Raw genomic sequence first — 26,359 nt, 5'->3', positions numbered from 1 at the left:
AGCTGGAATCAAGATTGCCGGGAGAAATCTCAATAACCTCAGATATGCAGATGACACCACCCTTATGGCAGAAAGTGAAGAGGAACTAAAAAGCCTCTTGATAAAAGTGAAAGAGAAGAGAGAAAAAGTTGGCTTAAAGCTCAACATTCAGAAAATGAAGATCATGGTATCTGGTCCCATCACTTCATGGGAAAGAGATGGGGAAACAGTGGAAACAGTGTCAGACTGTATTTTTTTGCTCTCCAAAATCACTGCAGATGGTGATTGCAACCATGAAATTAAAAGATGCTTACTCCTTGGAAGGAAAGTTATGACCAACCTAGATAGCATATTCAAAAGCAGAGACATTACTTTGCCAACAAATTTCCTTCTACTCAAGGCTATGGTTTTTCCAGTAGTCATGTATGGATGTGAGAGTTGGACTGTGAAGAAAACTGAGCGCTGAAGAATTGATGCTTTTGAATTGTGGTGTTGGAGAAGACTCTTGAGAGTCCCTTGGACTGCAAGGAGATCCAACCAGTCCATCCTAAAGGAGATCAGTCCTGCCTGTTCTTTGGAAGGACTTTTGCTGAAGCTGAAACTCCAATACTTTGGCCACCTCATGCGAAGAGTTGACTCATTGGAAAAGACTCTGATGCTGGAGGGATTGGGGGCAGGAGGAGAAGGGGACGACAGAGGATGAGATGGCTGGATGGCATCACCGACTCAATGGACATGAGTTTCAGTGAACTCCGGGAGTTGGTGATGGTGAGGCCTGGGTTACGGCAACTCATGGGGTCACAAAGAGTCGAACACGACTGAGTGACTGAACTGAACTGAACTGAGGTGCCAACATCATACCTACAGGATTAGAATGAAGAACAAGAGGGTTATTGGCCATCATTTTTAACTGATTGACTAATTTAACAAACATACAATGAATGCTAATCAAATGCTAAGTCCTGAGGATACACACCCTGCCTACTAAAAGCTTCCAGACTAATCTCTTCGTTTTTCTAACTACTGTCTTTTTAATAAAATATAAGTTCCTTGAGGGAAAGTTCTGGAGAAGTTCAGCATGTTATAGAGTTTTAACAAAAGTTATAAGTAACCAGAAAATAAGACTCCAGAAGATATCGTCATTTAGCCTTAGTAAACTCTGATCACACTTCCTTAAAAAAAAAAAATCAATTAGTTATTTGTTTATTTTTGGTTGTGCAGAGTCTTTGTTGCTGTAGACGGGCTTTCTCTAGTTGCAGAAAGCAGTCACTTCTCTTGGAGAGCATATGGGCTCATGGGCTTCAGCAGTTGCAGCTTGAAGGCTGCAGAGCACAGGTTCAGTACTTATGGCACACTGGCTTAGTTGCTCCACCACACGCGGAATCTTCCCGGAGGGGCAAACCCATGTCCCCTGCATTGGCAGGTGGATTCTTTACCCACTGTACTACCAGGGAAGTCCCACACTTCCTTTGATGCCTCCTTTGCCCCAATGTACCCAATTGTTCATTCAGGTGAATACATTGTACACTCCTAAGAATTTGTATAAATCTCTTATTTCATCTGTGGTCATAGCCATGGAATTCCCTCAAATCCCATGGATTTAAAGGAATCCCAAGGTAAACTTCTCAGAAAATAATTACTTCTTTTGTAATGTAAATAGTTGGCTGCTATATTTATCTGTTCTGTATGTCTTTTGAGGGAGAGGAAGAATATGAAATTTTCTTAATATTGTGTCATCTGTATATTCTTTCTTTGTTTTGCTTTGTTTTAATGAACTGGTTCCATCAACTGAAGTTTAATAAGCACTGAAGCAAAGACAATTTCTTCTAATATTTCTGTACTTTACACATCCCTCCTTCATCCTCACTGGCTGAAGCCATATTATGGGTTTCCAAATAATTGGTTCTCAAAATTACTTAACTGTCACGTACTTGCTTATATTCCCTTGACCATTTCTGCCTCCTTCAGCACAACATTCCAGAGATCATGTTTATTATGTTCTCCAGAGGTATCCGAGGCTCTCTGTCAATCAAGCCAATGCCAGAGTCCATTGTACGCTTTGCAGGAAGAGATTTCTAGACTCCTACAGTCATTTTGACTCTCTACAATGGATGTTCTTCTGTTTCAAGTTACTGTCTGAAAAATGTAAGAGTTTATGTACCCTTGAAGTTTACTCATCAAGGGCACTTCCCTAAGCTTCCATATTTCCAGCAGTATTGGTGCTTCTCAGACCAAGAACAACAATCTGACCCCTTTAGAAGTTAGGGAGCTTCATATAAAGGGAATACTTAACCCTAAATATGTTACGCATGTATGAAAACATTCCAGCCGCTGTGCCAGGGAAAAATAGTAGAACGGATCACTGAGACTCAACCTTCGCTGGGAAAGACTTTCAGAGCAGGAAAGGACTGAGGAAAGAATCAAGCATCAAGTCAGACTTCAGTCCTTCCATCACCTTCAGGTAGCTATGGGGCTTTAGACAACTCACTCAGGAAAAATGGGTCTCAATTTCCTTTACTGAGAAATGAAAGAATTGAGCAAGATAATCTCTAAGGACCTTTCCAAATTCTTTGTTTTTATGACTGAAGTGCAGCTTTTTTAAGTGTGCAGCATATTTTTGTATCTTGATAATGGCAAGCTTTGCTATCTCCTTTGCAGACTGTGGAGATACAGGTGCATCTGTGTACGTTTCTTTAAAATTTAGTAATTAAGCTTTCCAGTTTCAAATTTCCTAATGAGGAGACAAATACACACATACACATTACCGCATCTTTTTACTTCCCTAATCTAAATACTTACTGAAAATAGTACACTTAACACAGACTAGTGATTATAAATTTTTGTATTTGAAAATTTAAACTCTTATGTAGATGATCTTATTTAAGACATCTTGAGTTTGTCAATAGTCTTTAGCACAGTTGAGTGTATTATGCTAATTAAACATCAGGTACTTTTGTTATCACTATAAACAAACTCTTAATGCCCTCCTGTTACTCAAATTGTGGCCAGAGGCCCATGAACATCCCATGACCTGAGGCTGGTCAAAAACTCAGACTGCCTCACCCCAGATCTTTGAAATCAAAAGCTGCATTTTAACCAGGTACTCAGGTGATTTATATGCTCACTAAACTTCTAGAAGTGCTATTATATTATAGTGCTTCCTGCACTGCTTTAAAATATGCAGGGGGTTTTCCTATGAGGGAGTGAATAAATGACTGGCCTAACTGTACTTGGGCTTCCCTCATAGCTCAGTTAGTAAAGAATCTGCCTGTAGTGCAGGAGACCCAGGTTCGATTCCTGGGTCAGAAAGATCCCCTGAAGAAGGAAAAGGCAACCCACTCCAGTATTCTTGCGTGGAGAATCCCATGGACAGAGGAGCCTGGTAGGCTACAGTCCATGGGGTCACAAGAGTTGGACACGACTTAGTGACTAAACCAACCAACTGTACTTAGCAAAGTGAATCTCTACAACTCAGTGTCACTGGACTTAGACTAACAGAAGCTTATGGCTGATCATTTCTCCATTTCTTTTAATATAGTTCTGGGTCTAGGCTCAATGGTAAAGAATCTACCTGCAGGATTTGCAGGAAATGCAGGAAATGCAGATTTGATCCTTGGGTCAGGAAGAACCCCCGGAGAAGGAAATGGCAACCCACTCCAGTATTCATGCCTGGGAAATCCCATGGACAGAGGAGTCTGGTGGGCTACAAGTCCATGGGGTCACCAAAGAGTCAGATGCAACTTAGTGATTAAACAACTACCCTTATAAGTGGGGGTTGGGACCTCTCTGGAAGTCCAGTGGTTAAGACTCCATGCTTCCCCCACAGGGGGCACAAGTTAGATCCCTGGGTGGGGAACTAAGATCCCACATGCCACACAGTGCAGCCAAATAGAACAAAATATATATGTGAGTGTGTGTGTGTATGTATACACACACATATGTGTGTGTGTGTGTGTATAATAAAAATAAATAAATGGCAAGGGCCAGGGAACTGGATGAAGAGCTCTATTCTCTTCAAGACCCACTTACAAATATTACATACACAGAAAGTCAATATGAAAAGTATTAAAATATTGGACTCCTTTTCATAGGATAACAACCAATGTGTTATTTTTGTTTCACTTTATAGCTGTTGATTTTAAAATTTCATAATACATTACTGTTATATTCATAAAGTATCATAAAGAGGAAAAAGAAACACCTTTCAACTATGTGGTTAAAACCTCTAAAATAAGTAAATAATAAAACAAATCAAGGACATAAAATTCAAGTAGAAGTTCAAATAAAACAGACAAGGATTCTAGTTGCAGCTCTAGGACTGTGTGATTTGTCAACCATTCACTAATCTCTGGGTTCCAGTTTCTTCATTTACAAAATGAAAGAATGATCTTGATTTTATGTCCTAAACTTTAAAATTGTCCCAGCTTTAAAATTCTGAAATCCAATACATCTGAAATCAATGCCCATTTGTCATCTCAAATGCATCTATTGAAATTCTATATGAAATCTCAGAAGTGGCCTAAATAAATCATTCTGGAATTTCTGCTATTTTATTTGCTAAGAACAGGAGCATATGAGCTAGTGGCACCTCATGGTGCAAATGGAAAGATATTATCCCCAACAGACTTTCTCTCTATGCAAGGAGCAAATGAGGTGACAGAACATATCTTCATGTCACGACAGTTAATCTTAGTTTCCTTTCATTCTGAACCACCAAATCAAGTTGTGTGATTCCCCCTTGCTAACTATCCAGTTCACTCACATGGTCTCCTTGAATCTTAGTGAAAGCGTGAGAGCTTTCATCTCTGACCCAAAACAGGGAAAGCTCAAGGGAGAGTAACACCTGAAAAGCTACCTCATTACTCTGGCCCCAGAAAGTAAACTGACAAGTCTTTCAGGAGGTAATTATTGAGCCTGATATTTGGTTCACTGACAGAACTTTTTGTTTGTGGGAAGGAACATATTTGTGCGTTGCTTTTTCCATTACCACCGTTTCTATCATCATAAATAAGAATCAATAGGCCATTTCGAGAAGCATACGCTCACCACCATTTAGCATCTGAGTGTCAGCCATACACAAGCTAAGCAGCAGTGCTCCAACCTCCTGGCTGAGAATTCAAACCCACCAGAGAAGGAAAGCACTTCAGTTCATGAAGACAGTGTTTATGTCTGAGTGAGCAACTAGAAGGCAAGGGTAATCTATTCTTTGTCTGTATCTCTAGCAATCTCTGGCACAAGGCTGACCATCCAAAATAAATAAGTGAATAAAGAATGAATGAATGAACAAATGGCTGAATGAGTCAAAAGGTTTTAAGATGCTGGACAGAGGAGCCTGGCAGGCTACATATAGTCCACGGGAGTAGCAAAGAGTCAGACACCACTGAGTGTCCGAGCACAAGGAAAAGACTGGATTTTGAGGGTGGGTCAGAGAATGTTATTTTGGTAAGTGCAGACCTATTTACAATTCATGATGCAGAAATGAAAGCCAAAACACTGTGATCTGAGAGAGACTGCCTTTGATGAGCAGTTGCTCTGCACTGCTCTAATTTCCCTGCCATATTCACTATCAGGCCTCACCAGTGAAAGTGAAGTTGCTCAGTCATGTCCGACTCTTTGCGACCCTATGGACTGTAGCCTACCAGCTCCTATGGACAGTAGCCTACCAGCTCCTCTGTCCATGGGATTTTCCAGGCAAGAATACTGGAGTGGGTTCCCATTTCCTTCTCCAGGAGATATTCCCAACCCAGGGATTGAACCCAGGTCTCCCACACCTGTAGGCAGACACCTTACCGTCTGAGCCACCAGGGAAGTTGGCCTCACCAGAAAGACAAGAAATCAGAATGATGGCCATTCCAAAAGTCAAGTGAGACCTCAAAAGAAAAACTCTCCACTGTCAGTGAGGGTCTTGCTGGACAAAACAAGGTCAGGCAAGGGACTGATCAGAGAAAGAACAGGAAAAAGAAAATATGAGGTGGTGAGGGGGAGCAACGGAGGGGAAGTTCAGGCAGAGGCCTGAGTGGGAAAACAAGTGTGCAAAAAAAAGCACCGAAACAAGGGGAGGTGAGGAAGACCGATCCCCAGTCCTCAAGGGAGGGTGTGGGTGTCTGGATGGGGAGGGGCAGAAAGGCATTAAGTCTTCGAGAAGACAGGGAAGGACGGAAAGAGGGGCGGAGAGGTCAGAGAAGTGTCTATAAAATAACACCCATCATCACTGATAAAAAATCCTTTTTTCTTTTTGAGAAAGACAAAGGGAATTTTAAGTAGGATTAAGTAGTAGTAGCTTTCAGAACTCAGTGGCTCTCAGGAGCAATAATAAGTACATAAATAGCTAAGTGGATGGTAGGAATTACTTCACTTTGGAATGTGGCCAGCATATCAAAGTTAACAGTAATATCACATCTTTTTGAAAGCTTTTCTGAGATTCTAGGGGGGAAATCATCTTAGAAAAACTGTACCATGTTAATTTTAGGAAAAGGATGCTCCTCACTGCTTGAAGACATTCTATTGCCTGAAAATTGATAAGACAGAAGTTCTAGCCTGCTGGGAGGCACTCACTTATCCATGTAAATACATTCCAGTATTGCCCCCAACTGGAAGCAAATAATTATGTTTGCAGATTACCTTCGCCTAATGTAAAATTTTACTCAAAACATAACCCACAAAAGATGCTCTTAGTGCAACAAAAAGGACCTGTGGATATCCCACTTTCAGAATTCTCTAACTTTTGGACTCACTGTGAATAGTTAAGACATAAATTTTGTAAGGACTTCCCTGTAGCTCAGACAGTAAGAATCAGCCTGCAATGTGGGAGACCTGGGTTCAATCCCTGGGTTGGGAGGATCCCCTAGAGGAGTGCATGGCAACCCACTCCAGTATTCTTGCCTGGAGAATCCCATGGACAGAGGAGCCTGACAGGCTGCAGTCCATGGGGTCACAAAGAGTCAGACACGACTGAGAGACTACTACTACTGCTAAACTTTGTTAAGGCCAGATTTTGAAACACGTATAACTGTATATACCCATTTCTGAATTAGGTGGAACTGTTGCAAATTGGAAATATAAATAATGTCCAAATCCTGGGGCTTCCCTGTTGGCTCAGTGGTAAAGAATCCACCAGCTAAGAAGGAAATGCTGTTTGATCCCAGGGTCCAAAAGATCCCCTGGAGTAGGAAATGGCAACCCACTCAAGTATTCTTACCTGGGAAATCCCATGGACAGAGGAGCCTGGCAGGCTACAGACCATGGCATCACAAAGAGTCACACATGACTGAGCAACTAAGCATGTTCAAATCCTAGACACTTCTAGCCATGAATATCCTGTAGATTTCTCCTCTTAAGTACAGTAAGCACATTTCTTCTTTGTCCACTAATGTGCTGATCATCTTCTCTGCGTCCCAAAAACACATGAAAACTGGGTGTTGGTGCCAATTGGGGGTACAAATATCTTCTCTCACCATCTGGAAACATTCACGTGTTACTGTTTTCCAAAAACGTAAGTAAGAACATCACATTCTTTATTTGTTTTCCACCCAGAGACAAGTTATTTCAGTATCATCCACAATGGAATTTGCATGAAAATCTGTTTACTGACCCTGTTCCCTAAGGGTACATTTGCCCTAGCACTTGGAGTAAACACTATTTTCATTGCACTAGAAATAGTTCTATTTGGACAGATTGTTACAATTTTAGCAACACCCAAATAAATCAAAGGAATATGAAGCAGACATGCCACCAATCTGGATTCTACAACACCTCAGCTCAGTGTTTCTGCCTGAAGTATTTCTTCTACACCATCGACAGATGCTTAAAGGACATCTAAAGACGTCAACATTTTTTGTTAATGACTTTAGAGAAATTGATCATTCTGAAAACAGTCCATTAAAAAGCTCTATGATTGTATATTAACTCATATATATGAAATCTAGAACAATGATACAGATCAGATCAGATCAGATCAGTCGCTCAGTCCTGTCCGACTCTTTGCGACCCCATGAATCGCAGCACGCCAGGCCTCCCCGTTCATCACCAACTCGCAGAGTTCACTCAGACTCATGTCCATTGAGTCAGTGATGCCATCCCCTAATTACCAGACGGGAATAGAGAGGCAGATGTGAAGAATGGGCACGTGGGCAAGGTGGGGAAGGGGAGGGTGGGACAAACTGAGAGACTACGATTGACATATATACACTACCATGAGGTCATTCATTTCACTAACTGGTTAATTTTCATTAATATGCTCTAAACAACAATAGGATATAAACACGTGGACGATCAAATGACATTCAGAATTCAAAACTAAGCACAGTGTACAATATACATGAATGAAAAACCCCTAAGGCCCTCTGTGTATAACTTCTTTCAAATCTTTCTATAAACTAACTGCTCTTTATATCCCACTATTCACTGCCATGCAAACTCTTCATGAGATGAACCTCTCCTCCGTTCTTCACACTTCTCCATGCCACTCTCTGCTGACCCATCTTTTCCCTCATTTGGGAAGCGTTCTCAATATTTTCTTGTTCTCAATCACCTCCTCCCTGAAGCTTTGAGTTTTACAACTTAAACTTATAATCATACATTTTTTGAACTTCTTCAATATCTATGTCCAAATTTAACATTTAATCATAAGATACTTTGTTGTCCTTTACTTATGTACATGTTTGGGTGTATCTCTCTTTCCCAACTTAATCACATGATTTAAAGGTAACACAGGCCTCTTATGCCTCTCCTTCAAGTTTCTGTCAAGATCCTACTCCACGTTTAACATCTTTCTCTTGATATTCCCTCTTTATTTTTTAAAGACTTTTTTTTTTTTTTTTGGTGCAGACCATTTTCAATGTCTTTATTGAATTTGTTACAATTGTTGTATAGTCATTAAATCATGTACGACTCTTTTGTGACCCCATGGACTGCAGCTCGCTAGGCTCCAATGTCCGTGGGATTCTCCAGGCAAGGATCCTGGAGTGGGTTACCATTTCCTTCTTCAGGGGATCTTCCTGACCCAGGGATCAAATTTGCATATCCCCCACTGGCAGGTAGACTCAATACCAGAGTCTCTTGGGAAGCCTTTGTTACAATATTACTTCTATTTTATGTTTTTGGTTTTTTGGCCTCAGGGCATGTGGGATCCTTACTCCCTGACCAGGGATTGAACCTACATCCCCTGCATCGGAAAGGGAAGTCTTAACTACCTAACCACCAGGGAAGTCCCTTGACATTCCTTCCCACCACCATGTTTATCTGAAAATATGCTTAAATTAGATGCCCTCCCCTAAAGAAATTTCTGTAACTCTGCTTTTTCTCAAGTTCTCCCATCATTGCTACTTTGTTTTTCTGCTAAACTTCTTTTAAAAAAGCATTCTTCCCTCTACTTCTATTCCATTTCTATCTCCAGCCCTCACCATCCTCACCATCTGAGTCTCCATCAAACTTCTGTCCTTCAACCACGCCTCTCTGTAGCACTGAACATGCGTGCACCCTAACTCCTCTCCTGACTCCCAGTACGTCTCCTTCCCCAACCCGCAATGCTTAATTTCTTCTTCTGGTTCCTCCCCTAGAGGGTTAGGTTGTTATCCCTCATCTCTGCTCAATTTTCCCTGGTAACTGCATCTCTGCCCTTGTCTTTTAACTTCCAGGTCTCCTCCATCTACTACTACCTAATCTGCATTTCTAGTGTCTTACACTAGGCAGGGTCTCAAACCTTAGGTGCCACCTGCTGGCCAATTCCATGGGGCGAGTTCAGAACCCAATTCCAGTTAGTCCTTCCAATAGTCCATTACCATTCTTGCTGTTTTTTCGGTTAAGAAGTTTTCCTAGACTTAGCCGGCAGAGATTTATCATTCAGAACCTCCGTCACTCACCACCACCCCCAGGGCATTCAGCACTCACCATGTCCTGTAAATGCTACCTACTAGGATCTCTATACTCTGTGTTCCATCCCTAACTAGCACATCTCATGAGGCTGAGACTGTCCACCACTGGGGCTCTGGGATGGACACTGACTTACCTTTCTCTTTTCTCTCCCCTGATCTCCAACCCTCCCTACACTTCTGTCAGAGGAATCTTTCTGAAACAAGTATCTGAGCAATGTCCTAAATGAAAAGCCTTATTTACTTCTACCCTACAGGTAGAATAAAGGCCCTAATCCCCAGTTCTGGAGCCTCTAGGAAGAACCCCAGAGCCCTGCATGAGCTGGCCTGTCCCAATCCTCTTCTGCTCTCACTCCCACACTCAGTCTCAATTACTCTGGCCTCCTTGACCTTTTATTTTTTGTTTTCTTTACCTTAAACTCAAGAGGCTTGTGCTAGATCCTAGAATGGGCTGCTCTCATATTTTCACATGGCTGAGGACTCTTGCCATTCATGTGCTTAGTCACTCAATCACGTCCAGCGCTTTGTGACCCCATGGAATGTAGTCTGCCAGGCTCCTCTGTCCATGGGGATCCTCCAGCAAGTATACTGGGGTGGATTGCCACGCCCTCCTCCAGGGGATCTTCCCAACCCAGGGATTAAACTCAGGTCTCCTGAATTGCAGGCAGATTCTTTACCGTCTGAGCCATGAGAGAAGTCCCTTGCCATTTATGTCTGGTCTCAAATGTTAGCTCCTTGGCAAAGCATCTTAACCAAAGGATAGTAATTGCTGCCTTTCCTCCTCCTTCCTGAGACCACCTGGTCATCCTTTCTACATTTACTCTGTTGTATTTCTTCAAGGCACATCTCAGCATCTGGAAGTCTCTGTTCCTTTATACATTTACTTATTTAGTGACTCTTCAAACTCAAATGTAAGACCTACAAGAATGAACTTTGTCTCACTTCACTTACTCCAGCTCCTGGAAGTCAGTTCCCTCCACTGGGGCACCCCCTCTCCACAACCCTATCCTTGCTCCATTTATAGGGCTGCTCTAGCACTTCTCAGATTATATCTTTATTTGAAAACCTATTTCCAAAGGAACTAAATAGAGGGAAAGGAGATCATATCAAAATGTGTGGGCCAAGGGGAAAGCAAGAGAGGAATGTCTGGTTATAAGATGCTCATTCAGTGTAGATCTTAGTATAGAAGAGATGTATCTTTATTAAAATTATCCCTTTTTATGTTCTTTTTAATTATGCTGTACATATTTCATTTTCCATGTGTTAGTTTCTAATATATATAAATGGGTATATAAATACATCCACGAATATCCATAAATGGATTTAAAAGGTATGTTTATACAGACCTTCTATCTTGTATTGATCCTACTAAATGTACTGCTTAGTTCTAAGTAACTTTTAAAATTCCATAGATGTTTCCACATATACAGTCATGTTATCTTCAAATAAAAAGTTAAATTCTAACATTCAAAAAATGTATATTTAATATCACTGTTATTTTTATGTACAAAATACAGAAAGTAGAGCATCAAAAAACCATAGCTGCTAGCGCTATGCAGGATATGGGGGACATGGATTGAAATAGTTGAAAAGCACTGTCAGCACAATTTGTTATCATCTGTCATCCTGACTATATTTTGAACTCCTGGCAAACAAAATCATGTCTTGTTTGTTTGTCAATATCCTACCAAACCTAAAAAAGTACTTTGTCTAAAGTAGATACCCATAATTTTAAAAAAAAAAAAAAAACAGAACTGAAATACTCCAGCATGGCACATGCTCAATAAATACTTGTTCATTGACTGCAAGAACCAATGTGCAAGTTTAAGTTTGTTGAATGATCAATGGAAGCTCAGCCCTGCTGAGAAACTGTAACAAGAGATCCAAGGAGGTAGAAGATGTTGCCATTACTATCCACATAGAAAAGCTTCATTTCTCAGGTAATGACAAACACAAATGCTCCAAGGAAAACATTTAAATGGTTACCTGTACATTTCTTTATATGACTGTTCCTTTTTCCATGTGATCCCAACTTGCATCCAAAATTCTCCTCCCAGAATTCTGCAAACCATACATTTCTTCGATTATTGGCAAGAGTTCGGCTTCTAAAGTATCGATCAAACCCTATTTTAAAGAAGAAAGGTATGAAAATATTTTTTTCAAAATCAAAACCATGTACTATCAGAAATTTGAATATATATTATATTATGTTATGATCATTGCATGAAAAAATACATATAACACATGGGGGAGGACCAATAACCCAGAAATAAGGCTATCCCTGTGGCAAGAATCAATGGAGATCAAAGGACAGTGTCTCTACTCCCACCATTTGCCGTTCAGGCATGCACAGCAGACTGGGTGTCATCTCCACCACTTCCTCCTCTCCTCTATGTCTCCCAGCGGCAGCAACCAGTGACCTCATGCTGAATATTTAGAACAAACTCAGACTTTTTCTCTTCTCTTTCCCCTAGTAGGGGTCTATGTTCTGGATTTCTGTGCTTCTACTCACCTGAAGATTTATCTGATCTGGATGTTCCCTTTTCAGCTAACTCAGTAAACCAATCACTACTAATGTAACTTTCTGGTTTTTTAGATTCTAAGTCGTGTCCAACTCTTTGCAACCACATGAACTGTAGCCTGCCAGGCTCCTCTCAATGGGACTTCCCAGGCAAGAATACTTAAATGGGCTACCATTTCCTTCTCCAGGGGATCTTCCCAACCCAAGAATTGAACCTATATCTCCTGCTTGGCAGGCGGATTCTTTACCAATGAGCCACTTGGGAAGCACCCAATCTTCTAGAGTCCTAGGTAATAAGCTAAAGTGTCAGTCTGATCAGGTAACCACCTCATTGAAGGAAGAACACTGGAATGGGTTGTCATTTCCTTCTTCAGGGGATCTTCCAGACCCAGGGATCAAACTTGCATCTCCTCCATTGGCAGGCAGACTTTTTACGCCCAAGCTACCAGAGAAGCCCTTAGTTTGTCATTATTCTCTCTTTAATACATACACTCTTACACATTGATGAAATGATCTTTTGAACAGCATACATTAAAAACCAAAACAAAACCTCCAATATACCAACATTTGTCAACTGACTACTTCTCTGATTTTAATATTTCTTTCAATTTCCAATTGAGCTTTGATCGATAAACATGAGATTAAAACTGGAAATAATGCCTTGTTCCAACAGATAATGGCAAAGGTAGGAATTTTAGTCACTGTCAAGATCACTAGAAAAGATATTTGGGAGACAGACTGCTTTTCAAGGATGTGTCACCTCTTCTGTTGCCATTCATTTATCCATAGAGTCAAACCAGCATCATACCTTAATTTGCTATAAAGCAAACACTATCCTTCCAACAATGCTATAACTGTTGTGTATGTCCATGGATATCTGCAAACTTAGAGGGCAACTGCTAACATCATGGAGATATCTAAGGCCAACAACAGTGCTCCTTAAAAAAATGTCTTGTGGATATCTTTTCTAATTTAAAAAATATATAATGTGCTAACTTAAATTACTTACTTAATTACTTACATACTTAATTACTGTCTTGGTAATTCTTCCATCAGTGCTACAAATTTTATCCAGAGTCATAAAATAATGGATGCATTTCATCATATGCTAATACTCTGATTTTGCTTTTGAGTTTAGATTCAGTTAGAATAAAACCAGTTCTCTATGGTGCATTCTTACCATCAATTGATGCTCTTTTGGGTAAAATTGTCACAGCCCCTTCTGCAATTTCCTCCTGTTGATAAACAGGTGCTATTTTGGATCCCCAACTATCGGAGCCAATCCAGAGAAAATGCCCACTTTGGTTTAATTTTTTTGCTGCTTCCAGTATCCTCCTATGAGAATAAGAACAAACAAAACACACCACATTTACCAAGAAACTATACATGTTAATGTTACAAGACCTGCTGTATCAAGTCATCAACACTCAGTAGGTCACCATTAAACAACAAGTTAATCACTCTAACTGCCTGAGTTTTAACATCTCCTAAAAGAAATAAATTGGAGACTTTAAGTCCAGTGCCTGATAATTAGCCTTATTCTTAACCTCATTCACATTATTCTGTCTGTCACTGTTGTTTGTCTCATTTCTTTTCAGTCCCCGGATTTTACTCGATAAACATTTCAGATTGAGAAACCAGAAGGCTGCTGTTTCTATGTAGCAGAAGGCAGTCTGTACTTGCATAAGAATGCTACAATTCTTGTGAAATCTTACTAGATTCTACACTGAACATGAAATATATTAGAAAAAGGATGTGGGGTGCAAATATGATCCTAAATGAGGAAGAATATCAGTCAGTACCTGATGTCATCTTCATTAGCAAACATAATTACTGCCCGAGCATTAGGTGTTTCTAGCAGGCGCTTGATAATTTTTTCAAATTCTCCAGGTCTTGGTTCACGTGGAATTTTCTGTGATTGAGCAATGCAAACACCACCTATTTAAAGAGAGAGAGAGAGAAAGTGATTCAGAAAAGACATTTACTTAACACACTTAATGAGGTTAGCTACTTTATAGAAACACATGACTCAGTAATGGATATTGTTTCTCAAAATATCTGTCATTCTCACCTTTTAAAAGCAATCAGGATGTTTTGCATCCAAATATGTATATATATATCAAATGAATGACATCAGTGACTTAATCACACATCAGGTATTTGTTTTCAAGTTTAAACATTAATTTTGTGAATGTCCTTAAAAAAAAAATCAAAGTGCACAAGATGTAGGACAGGAGAGAAAGAGTGGAAAGAAAGGCTGTTTTAATTCATTTAACATAAGTCCAAGGACAAGTGCTTTGATTTTAAAAAAAAAAAAGGTATGAATATGTCTTATAGGTGAGACTTCCTGTGATAAATATAAGAAGGTCCTTTTGCTAACTTATTTTGTGACCCCATGGACCCACCAGGATCCACTGTCCATGGAATTTTCCAAGCAAGAATACTGGAATGGGTTACCATTTCCTACTCCAGAGGACCTTCCTAACCCAGGGATCGAACTCACATTTATCAGTAGACCTCTTTTAAAGTTAATTTCCTTTTTTTAGCTCATAGTATTGTAGCAAGAAACTTATGCAAAAACATAATATGTTATGAGACAAATGGTCTTCAAGATTATTTGAGACACAAGTCAACTTTCAAAGACACAAGCACTCAGTTGACATATTTCTCCACCATGAAAATCAGAATGGCAGAAATTCCATCCAACTCATGGCAAATAGATGGGGAAACATGGAAACAGTGAGAGACTTTATTTTGCGGGGCTCCAATATCACTGCAGATGGTGACTGCAGCCATGAAATTAAAAGATGCTTGCTCCTTGGAAGAAAAGCTATGACCAACCCGGACAGCGTATTGAAAAGCAGAGACGTTACTTTGCCAACAAAGGTCTGTCTAGTCAAAGCTATGATTTTTCCAGTTGTCATGTATGAATGTGAGGGCTGGACTATAATGAAAGCTGAGCACCGAGGAACTGATGCTTTTGAACTGTGGTGTTGAAGAAGATTCTTGAGAGTCCCTTGGACTGCAAGGAGATCCAACCAGTCCATCCTAAAGGAAATCAGTCCTGAATATTCATTGGAAGGACTGACGCTGAAGCTGAAGCTCCAATACTTTGGCCACTTGATGCAAAGAACTAAACATTTGAAAAGACCCTGATTCTGGGAAACATTGAAGGCAGGAGGAGAAGGGGACGACAGAGGATGAGATGGTTGGATGGCATCACTGACTCGATGGATATGAGTCTGAGCAAGCTCCACGAGTTGGTGAAGGACAGGGAAGCCTGGAGTGCTGCAGTCCATGGGGTCTCAAAGAGTTGGACACGACTGAGCAACTGAACTGAATCATCCAACTCAAAGAACAAAAAAGGAAGAACACTTCTTTTGGTTTCTCATCTTAAGGCAATGAGAGGCCAAAAAGAAAAATGTAGAAAATATCTCTGCCCTTTGCTGATGGGCTGGGATAGGAGGAAAAGAAGGAGTTTTCCTCTGGTCTACGTAGTGGTGTCGAGGTAACATATTCTAATATAAAGAGAAAAAGTGACATCAGCAAGATGTTTCAATTGCATTATGGTTTGAACATACTTTTTGAGTCACTTGAGAAGAAAATCACCATTTATTTACAGCATGGCTTCAACAAGCAAGGTATTTTTGCTTCCACACAATTGACAATGCATTCAGTTACTCAAACATTGCAGGGTGCCATTATATGCCATGCATCTGGCTGGACACTGGGAATGCCCAGTCTAACCCGACAGTTGCCAGCTAGTCTGGGAAAGGGGCATTCCAATAAATTATCATGGAGCATGTAATGATTTTAGGATGAAGAGACTATACCACAGTTAGGGAACACAGAGGAGGGAGTAACTCAAGTGCTTGAGAGAGCTAGATTTTAAATGGCAAATATACATACGCACAGGGACAAAACTGGGACCTTTCTGGTAGAAGCCAAGGTGTGAAAGAACCTTGTTGGATCATGACTGTCTGGGGTTGAGGTTGGAAAGAATGAACAGGTCCAGCTTGACAATGACTTTGTTAGGCCAAATAATTTGGGTTTTATATTGAAAAGGCTAGGAACCCACAGAAAGTTCATAAGCAGGAGAATTACATGATGAGCTATGTGTTTTAGGAAGAAACTTCAGGTAGCCAAACAAAGAGGAACCACGTGGTAGCCACACAATGGGTGTCCAGTGTGTTGTGATCTGATTTAATATATGTGACAATGCCGTATGATTAACAGTGCCACAGGACTGAAGGTTATTCTCTGTAAAAGTTAGAACACTGCTAAAATTATCCTTGCAACAGCAGTACCTTCACTAACCCTACACTCTGCTCTTCAGTGCTAAGAATTGCCTACAAGCCATAGACTGAGCCTGTAAGTAGTTAACCTACTGATACGTCCAAAATAGTTGTGATGATTGATTCATTCCTTTAGTAAATATTTATGGGGCTTCCCTGGTGGCTCAGATGATAAAGAACCTGCCTGCAATGCGGGAGACCTGGGTTCGATCCCTGGGTTGGGAAGATCATGTGGAGAAGGGAATGGTTACCCACTTCAGTATTATTGCCTGGAGAATTCCATGGACAGAGGAGCCTGATGGGCTACAGTCCATGGGGTCACAAAAAGTTGGATATGACTGAGGGACTAACACTTTCACTATCTGCCAGACACCATGCGGGAGATATGGACTTATAATGGTGAATAAAATGGACATATTTTAATGGTGAATAAAACCATATTATAACGGTGAATAAAACTCTTACCAGAGTTTAGGAAGGAAATCTCCTTGTACTTTCTAAATAGGAATTTTAAAAATATGAAGTTTGTGCAAAAAAAAAAAAAAAACAAAGAAATATTATGGGTAAAACGGGCTTAATGCAAAACAAACCACCAAGTAAGTATATAAGTTATGGCATGCCCTACAAGGAAGAGCAAGGACATTTAATTTATATTGAGGGAAAGTGTCCCTAAAGTTGGTATCTCTCCATTAAGTTCAGAAAGAAAAGAGAAGGGGAGAGAATCGAGTGGAAAAAGGCAGGAAAGAACCAGTGGAGTTAATGAATGAAGAGAAGTATGAGACAAAGATGAGAGGTAGATGGGATCCAGGTCATGCATGTCATTCAAGACCTGTGCAAGATTATGAGTAATGAAGGTGCCTAATTTTCAGTAGCACACAGGAGTGTCTTTTCTATGACCATGGCATTTCATGGAAGAAAAATGAATGAGGACCACTAAGTGATGTAAGAGGGCAACCTGGAGTGGAAAGAACAGGAGGCCATGATCCCAGTTAGGAAGTTACTAGGACAGGCAACAGGGAATGACGACTAGGGTGATACCATCAGTATCATACACCTGGAAGGGCAGGTGTATGAGTGCTCAGTCGTGTCTGACACTTTGCAACCCCAAGGACTGTAGCTTGCCAAGCTCCTCCTTCCACAGAATTCTCCAGGTGAGAATAGTGGAGTGGATTGCCATTACCTTCTCCAGGGGATCTTCCCAACCCAGGGATCAAACCTGGATCTCCTGCATTGCAGGCAGACTCTCTACTGTCTGAGTCACCAGAGACAGGTGGACAGTGAAAATTGGAATTAGAATCAGTGGGGCTTTGTAATATTTTTCCCACCTTTACTGAAACATGCCTGGCAAATAAAAATTGTATATACTGGGTTGGCAAAAAAGTTCATTTGGGTTTCCCCATAACATCTTACAGAAAATCCCGATCAAATTTTTTTGGCCAACTGAATATTTAGGTTGTATTAATTTGATCAAGGTAGTGCAGTGGTAGGAAACCATTAAGCACGACTCTAAGGTTTTGGCCTTTGTGACTGGTTTCTGTGGGGCTTCCCTGGAGGCTCAGATGGTAGAGCGTCTGCTTGCAATGCGGGAGACCCAGGTTTGATCACTGGGTCAGAAAGATCCCCTGGAAAAGGAAATGGCAACCCACTCCAGTACTCTTGCCTGGAAAATTCCATGGATGGAGGAACCTGGTAGGTTACAGTTCATGGGGTCGCAAAGAGTCTGACACAACTGAGCGACTTCACTTTCACTTTTTCACTTTTCTGTGATGACATCATTAAACAAGTAGGAAATACAAGAGGGGCAGACTTGATGAGTTTGATTCAGAACCAGTGGTTTTCAAAGTACCCATGGAAAACTGAAATGGAAACAATGAGTCTGGAGCTAAGGAGAAAGCAGGGAGTGGTAACCACAATGTTGTTAGATGCAGCTGCTGCTGCTGCTGCTGCTGCTAAGTCGCTTCAGTCGTGTCTGACTCTGTGCGACCCCATAGACGGCAGCCCACCAGGCTCCTCTGTCCCTGGGATTCTCCAGGCAAGAACACTGGAGTGGGTTGCCATTTCCTTCTCCAATGCATGAAAGTGAAAAGTGAAAGTGAAGTCGCTCAGTCGTGTCTGACTCCTAGCAACCCCATGGACTGCAGCCCACCAGGCTCCTCTGTCCATGGGATTTTCCAGGCAAGAGTACTGGAGTGGGGTGCCATTGCCTTGCAGACACAGTAGTAATTGAAGTGTTGGGAATTAAGTCATCAGTCAAAGAGAATATTTAAATCAATAACAGGAAAAGGTTAATGACAGAGTTCTGAAAACCCACCAGCAGGACAGGAGCTAGGAATGAGACCGGAAAGGAGTGATTACATGTTTTGAGGAGAAAACTTTTGGGACAAAGTCTAGGGATTACTTGAAAACTGCATAATGTGTGTAAAAATCAAATAAAGAACTGTGGTGAGTGGAAACATGAAGTAACCATAGAAATGTAAGATCCAAACTGTAACACTCTCTGGGGAACAATAGCTGTTTCAAAACATGACTGCACTTTTAAGAAAATTGTTCTAATTACTTAAGGATCCCATTAAAGACATGCCATATCTTAAGTATCATCCTGAGATTAACTCTGACTCCATAACCAGAAGAAATGAAGGCCAGAAAATTTTAATCATGATTTTTTTCAGATGAGGCAAACAGGCAATCCAGACTTATGGTTTAGTCTGAATTCACTCATTTAGTCATTTACTACAGATCCATTGAACATTTCTGTTCACTCAAAATCAGTCAAGTTGGAATTTTACACTAGTCTATATTTTTTATTCCTTCACTTCACCTTTTATTTGTGAGCCTGGTCAATTTGTATCTTTCTAGAAAGAGGAACTGCACAAGTAATTTATCTCAGCAGAGCAAATCCTTACAAAGAACGTGCACCCCAAAGGCATTATGCTGCTTTGTGCTTTATGGTCATTTTATTGTGGAATGAATTACTCTCAAATAATTGGCGTTAGAAAACTAATATTCCTTTTCTTAGCCTTGAAACTCAGTCACAACTTCTATCTTCACATCAGTCAAAAAGCCACACAGTCCATTCATAAGTACCCATGGTCTACTGTGTTTCCAGAGCTAAGGACTTTCTGTCTCCATTCTGCCTGCAACAGTCTTATAACTCAATGACAAGACGGACACGTCAGAAAAGCCAGATAAGAACGTAAAATGATCTACTGCTAAGAAAATATTGCATAAGGTCAGATTAACTGCAGTAACAAATGACCGTAAATCACCACCTCAAATAATCTTGACTATTTAAAACTATATAAGAAGAGGTCATCGTATACTGTTAGTGTTTGGTTAAAATACAGTAAAATTTAGTCAAACATTCAGGCTTTATCAAAGATGTGTTTTCCTACAATATTCATTATCAATTGTTTCAATTTTAAAAGAGACTCTCTGATTTGATCTAGATTCCTAAAGTGTGGAAGAGGAGCTCTCCTGCAGCAAAGCATGTATATTCCATCTATTTCTTCATACCCCACTCTAAATTCCCTGTTCTGCAGGTGTCCCCAGTTTAGCAAGAAATAATTTTTAAAGCTTAGCACTTAGGAAAAGACTGTTGTACAGAAGAATTTATAATTGGCTGCCTTCTAGAATTCCCTGTCTGATTTCCTCACCTGTGTAAATGTTTTCCCTTTGATTATTTAGTGATAATTAAAAGATCATTTGTTGAGCTGAGCATTTTACATACACTCTCCAACACACTTCACTTGATCACTCCTTCCCAGTCTCATGCATTCTGTACCTCCATAGTCCTAGGGAAAGGACTCTAACCTTGGTATTATCACCACAATTTTGATGAGGAAACTGAGAAATAGGGGTGTCAACCGCTGGCAAGAGTTTGAAACAGAGTTTCAAAGCCACATCTTGTGACTCCGAGACTTTTTCCATCATCTTGCCCATCCACAACTGACTATACTTGTGACTTAATGGTTTCATGGATATCCATGACTGATGAATAAGATAAAGTAAATTTAAAGACATTCAAAAGACACAGCAGGTCACCCCTTATAAACTGAATCAATAGCTACACAAATGCAGTCCTTCTATTGAGCATTAAGAACAAAGTTAAAATACTTAGAACTCATGCAGATTATAGAACTGATTTAAACTTAAGTATTTAACTAGTCCATCCCCAAATCTTTCCAATTGCCCCTGTGAATGCAGGTCCTCAGGAAAATTTTTCTGAGGCCTCCAGTCTTCCACATCACCTTTGACTGTAGCAACCACAATAATTGTATATTTTTAAAATTCTGTTATCTTTTTTTTTCACCTTAGACTGTATGTTCCATGACTACTGAATCTTGGCTTTCACACTGACCACCATACTTCTCACTACCTATCACGGTGCTTGGCACATACAGATTTCAATGAATATGTTTTGAATAAATAAATGTAAGACTTACAAGAGACACTGCTGGTATAAACAGAAGTGAGACATTTCTGACCTCAGACACCTCTCAGTCAAGTAGGAAAACATAGGATACGTAAAAATATATCCTTATTTTTAAAAGTGGATTAAAAGTGGCACACAAAAAGTAAAAAAAAAAAAATTAAAATTTTAACTCATAGGAAGCTTTCACTGATGTGGCATCTGGCACCCAAAATAGTTTTTATCACGGTACAATAAATTAGAATATTACCTTGGCCTTAGTTTGTTCATCTGTGGGATTGCACAATAATTTGTTCTTATTGAAATAACAGCAAATTTGTAAAAATTTCATTCATAATTTTTGTCTCTTTATCTCATATGTGAGTACCTGAAAGTCTCAGGTCCAAGAGACAAAAGGTCCTTTACATATATGTTGGTTTGCTAGTGCAATAAGATGTTGAAGTGAAGAAAAACAGATATGGGCCAGAAGACCTGAGGGTCGGACCTATGTGATCTTGAACAAGTCTCAGTGTCATCATCTCTGTGACAAGATTCATAGAAATGATCTTCTAGGTATGAAAAGGATAATATGATAAAGTGCTATACAAATGTTACATTGAATACATTATTAATATTGTTAATCATCATCCTCATCTTAACCAGATAAGCATCATCATTAGACTTGAGAGGAGAGATAGCTGATATTTAGACCTAAAACATGAGTTTGTCAACAGGTAAGATCTTGAACCCTCAACTTTATTTGTGTAATATTATTAAATATCCTAAATTCCGAGAAGTGGTAATTGCCTGCTTTTCTGTGCCAGTAAATAAGATGAGTAGATTTCACTTTTCGCCTATTACAGATCATCACAATGTCATCAGGGCAGTTTCAATGTGAGAGAATGGAGAAAGCGACTTACTTCTCCTTTGTCATCCCTGAATTCATACCTGAAGGATTCAAGCCTCCTCTTGGAGGGATTTTATAAGTATTTTGAAGATCTGGGTTGAACATTAGAATTTAATTCTTTAAAAGAGTAATAGCATGGTGAAAACTATTCATCTATTAATGGTGCCAACCAGTAAATAGTAAGTGTTGTGGAAACAACCCATAGGCTCTTTTTATTTAAATATTTGCCTATAGATTATTAAGAAGCTGGACTATAGAGTGCTAAGACAATACTGTTGCAACCTTAGGAGTTTGAAATGGATATTTGCCTTGATCTCTGCCCAGTGGAAGACTACCAGGGATGGAAATCGGAGTGGGCAGAGAAGAAGTCCAGCTGACTGTGGACTAATGACAAATTCCCAGCACCACCAGGAATGCTGAGGCTGAAATGCCTTCCAGAGTTGCTCTGAATTAGGTCAGATAGGACAGGCCATTATACTTCCACATTTATCAGTGGCTTGCTGGGGGACATCCTGGGAAAAGGGGTAGATACATTAGTCAAGGAAGTGCTTTGCAGTCAGGGCCACCCCATAGTGCAGCCACACTACGAGGCAAGGGCACCAGGAACCTTCACTGAATGGGGCTCTGAAAGGGGACTCACCATATGTAAGAACTAAACGTACAGAAAACCAAAGATATTATATCTCTGAAATAATAGTACAAGTCAAACAATTAATAAAATACCGTTGTTTAATTTTAAAGTTCCTCTTCAAAGAGGACTTATTGCACAAAGACAGGCAACCTATCCAAACAGTACAGTACTGGACTTGTAGCCAATTCAGACAAAAGAACTGGGGTCATAAAACTCCCTGTATTTCAACAGAGAAGTTTTGTTAAACAATCCAAGAGGACAAAGAATCATGTTTTTAGTTGTTGCTTATTTTTAAGAACAAAATCTCTATTAATAATGTAGAAAGAGAAAAATAAAACAAGAAACAATGTTACAGCATCAACTTCCAACTGTGATGGAAATCCAGGAGGATTAAATTATTAGAAATGAAATTACTTACAAAGCTGCATATAGAATATTGAATGTGATTTTCTTTAAACAACATGATTATTACCAGTGTCTCAAGTTGGCTTACAATTTCTGTCAAGTTCTAAAAAAATCATATTGAGCCTCTGATTATATAACTTGTTAGATCCGTGTGAAAGAATGGTTTTGATACATAACACATCAACAAAGGTACCCTTTTATCAATAGTTAAGGCTACTGGCAAAAAAGTGATGGGATTCCCAGGTGGCTCAGTGGTAAAGAAACCACCTGCAACACAGAAGATGTGGGTTCAATCCCTGGGTTGGGAAGAACCTCTGAAGGAGGAAATGGCAACCCACTCCAGGATTCTTGCCTAGGAAATTACATGGACAGAGGACTCTGACAGGTTACAGTCCATGGGGTCTCAAAAGAGTCAGACATGATTTAGGAACTGAATAATGACAACAACAACAAAGTGATTGGTAAAAATTGTCAGTTGATCTTAAAAGATGGCTTATAATTGACCCTAATAAGAATGTGATATGGTCAGTCAACTATTATTAACTTATTTCCTATGAATGCATCTCCAAATAATAGCAATGAGCAAAACCAAATTAACTAGCTTTTCTTTTGTTTGTTTGGTTGGTTGTTTCTTAAAGACAATAGAAACATGTTAGCTCTTAAAAGTGCCCATGTCCTAATTCTAATTCATACAGGGTAAGGAATTTCTCCACCATCACCAGGCAATTCTCTGACCCCAACAAGGTATGCCACAATTCAACTCACTTCTGAAACTATCTAGCTGGAGATTGTCAGATTCCACAGGTTAAGAGTCCAGGTTATACAAGACTGCACCCCCCAACTCCCTCACTTCAGATGTCAGTCACAAGCCTAGGTTGTTACCTGGCTCCTGACCAACCAGTTATAGATTAGAGGTTCCCAAAACTCCCTCCTTAGGTTCAATTAATTTGTTAGGAGGCTCAAAGAATTCAGAGAGACACTGTACTTACTAGATCACTGGTTTATTATAAAAGGATATAACTCAGGAACAGCCAGATGCAAGATATGCTCAGGCAAGGTGTGGGGAAAGGGCACAGAGCTTCCATGCTGTCTCTGAATCTCCAAGAGCTCACCAACCCTTTAGGTTGTGGTTGTTAAGTCAGTAAGTCATGCCCGACCCTTTGCAACACCATGAACCACACCATACCAGGCTTTTCCTCTTCTTCACCATCTCCCAGAATTTGCTCAAATTCATGTCTGTTGAGTCAGTAATGCTGCCTAGCCATCTCATCCTCTGCTGCCCCCTTCTCCTGCTGCCCTCAATCTTTTCAGCATCAGGGCCTTTTCCAGTGAATCAGCTCTTCACATCAGGTGGCCAAAATATTGGAGCTTAAGCTTCAGCATCAGTCCTTCCAATAAATGTTCAGGGTTGATTTCCTTAAGTATTGACTGGTTTGATCTCCTTGCAGTCCAAAGGACTCTCAAGAGTCTTCTCCAGCACTACAATTGGAAAGCATCAACTCTTTGGCCCTCAGTCTTCTTTATGGTCCAACTCTTGAATCTGTACATGACTACTGGAAAAACCATACTTCTTCAAATCCCATCCTTTCAAGTTTTTATGGAGGCTTCCTTACATAGGCATTATTGACATAAGCATCAGGGGTTGAACTCAATTTCTGGCAAGTCTCCCCTCCTCAAAGGGCTTTCCCAAAGTCACCTCATTAACATAACAAAAGACACTTTTATCTCTCTCATCACTTAGTAAATTCCAAGGATTTTAGGAGCTCTATGCCAAAAACTGGATAAAAACCAAATATGTATTTCTTATTATAAATCACAATATCACAACTCTTTGCACTAATTATCCTTGACATCATTTCTTTCCACCTTTCTGGACACATAAGTAAAATAACAATTTGGACTAATGTAACTGGTCCTTTAGTGATAGTTCTGTGAAATTTGTTCTAAAGTTTGAACAAGTGTCATCACACCTCTTGTAGCAGTATTTTCGCCTCCATATGTGGGGTACAACAGGGACGTAGCGGCCAAGTGCACAATGTGATAGAAGGGCGTCTGTTTGTCAGGTTCAAGTGCACTTTGTGAAAGAGAAGATTTATCTCGCACATCACAGCGAAGCAAGTGTTATCTTTAACAACATCGATTAAAACAGTAAAATCACACTTAAATCTGTGCTTATCTCTCCTCGCCCCACCAAACATTTTTTGTCTATCAAATGCCACATCATCCTTAAATGCACTCTGAAGAGCAGTGAAATGAGGGAATGAAAGTCCTGGTGCAGAAGGGGCATAAGCTCCAGGCTGCTCCCATTTGGCCCCTAAAAGTGGCAATGGAGACGACTGGCTCAGAGTGTCCCTCTCCTGCCTGTCTCCATGTGACACTCAAAGCTTCTGATGCTCAGGAGGCAGGTTGGGCTGGGCTGGGTTCCTCAGGTCCACACAAACTAGAATGCAGTCATGAAATGCAACCCACTTAGTTTTCTTGGCTGGAGAACACCATGGACAGAGGAGCAGAACTGGGCGAGACTTAGCCACTCAAGTGTTCTGGGAAACACTGACTGGAACCACCCACCCGGACCAGACACCATAGTGACCATGTGCATGAGTTACTTTCTGACAGGAGGTCTTGGTAAGAAACACAGAACTAACAAATCACCACCACCAAGAATTCAGAAAAGGTCAAAAGGAGATACCACATGTCAATTGCCTCACAGACTCCTTCTTCCTACAATCCATCTTGGCTGGGCAATGTGTGCACCAACAGAAAGGACCCTGAGTCAGGATGATTGGCCAAAGATAATCCAGAAATTAATCCCATCACCATAAAACCCAAGACTGCAAGCCACATGGCAGAGCAGTTCTCCTGGGTTCCCTTATACTACTGCTCTCCACCTGTGTGCCCCTTTGCAATAGTCTTTTGCTTTCTCAGCACATGTGTATCTTTGGACAATTCATTTCCAAGTGTTAGACAAGAGTACACTCTCGGGCTCTGGCAGGGGTCCCACTTCCTGCAACAAAACAACCACTTGGACACAGCTCATCAGAGATCCAAACATATGCTCAGAGGCACAGTGGTGTGACAGTTATGGATGCCATCCCAGAGCTAGACTTCCTGGCTCCAAATCCTAGCCCTTCTCTGACTAGCTATCTTACACTGGGTAAGTTATGTGATATCTCTGCGCCTCTGTCCCTCAGTCTGAAGATTCAGGGGATGCTAGTATTAAGAACTCCCAATATAATCACAATGGTGTGATCAATCACCCAGAGCCAGACATCCTGGAATGTGAAGTCAAGTGGGCCTTAGAAAGCATCACTATGAACAAAGCTAGTGGAGGTGATGGAATTCCA

The 26,359-nt window shown here is 40.4% G+C and overlaps 1 protein-coding gene across 2 annotated transcripts in view; it reads right to left on the bottom strand.

The window, feature by feature from the left end:
* Positions 1–26,359, bottom strand: part of GRM8 (glutamate receptor, metabotropic 8) — an 858,241-nt gene that overhangs the window by 491,176 nt on the left and 340,706 nt on the right. Inside the window, exons 3-5 of one of the 2 annotated variants that reach the window (XM_010831727.1) lie at positions 14,172–14,307; positions 13,550–13,704; positions 11,835–11,972 (exon numbers count right to left, since the gene is read on the bottom strand). In XM_010831727.1, coding sequence (XP_010830029.1) covers positions 11,835–11,972; positions 13,550–13,704; positions 14,172–14,307 — 429 coding nt within the window. The remainder of the gene's footprint in view (positions 1–11,834; positions 11,973–13,549; positions 13,705–14,171; positions 14,308–26,359) is intronic. The other variant, XM_010831728.1, reaches the window with a different exon arrangement.

This window comes from Bison bison, unplaced genomic scaffold (genome assembly GCF_000754665.1).
Source record: "Bison bison bison isolate TAMUID 2011002044 unplaced genomic scaffold, Bison_UMD1.0 scf7180017864530, whole genome shotgun sequence".
NCBI classification, from domain to species: Eukaryota; Metazoa; Chordata; class Mammalia; order Artiodactyla; family Bovidae; genus Bison; species Bison bison.
The sequence above is the reverse complement of the archived record's forward strand: the minus strand, read 5'-3'. Positions and strand labels throughout refer to the sequence as shown.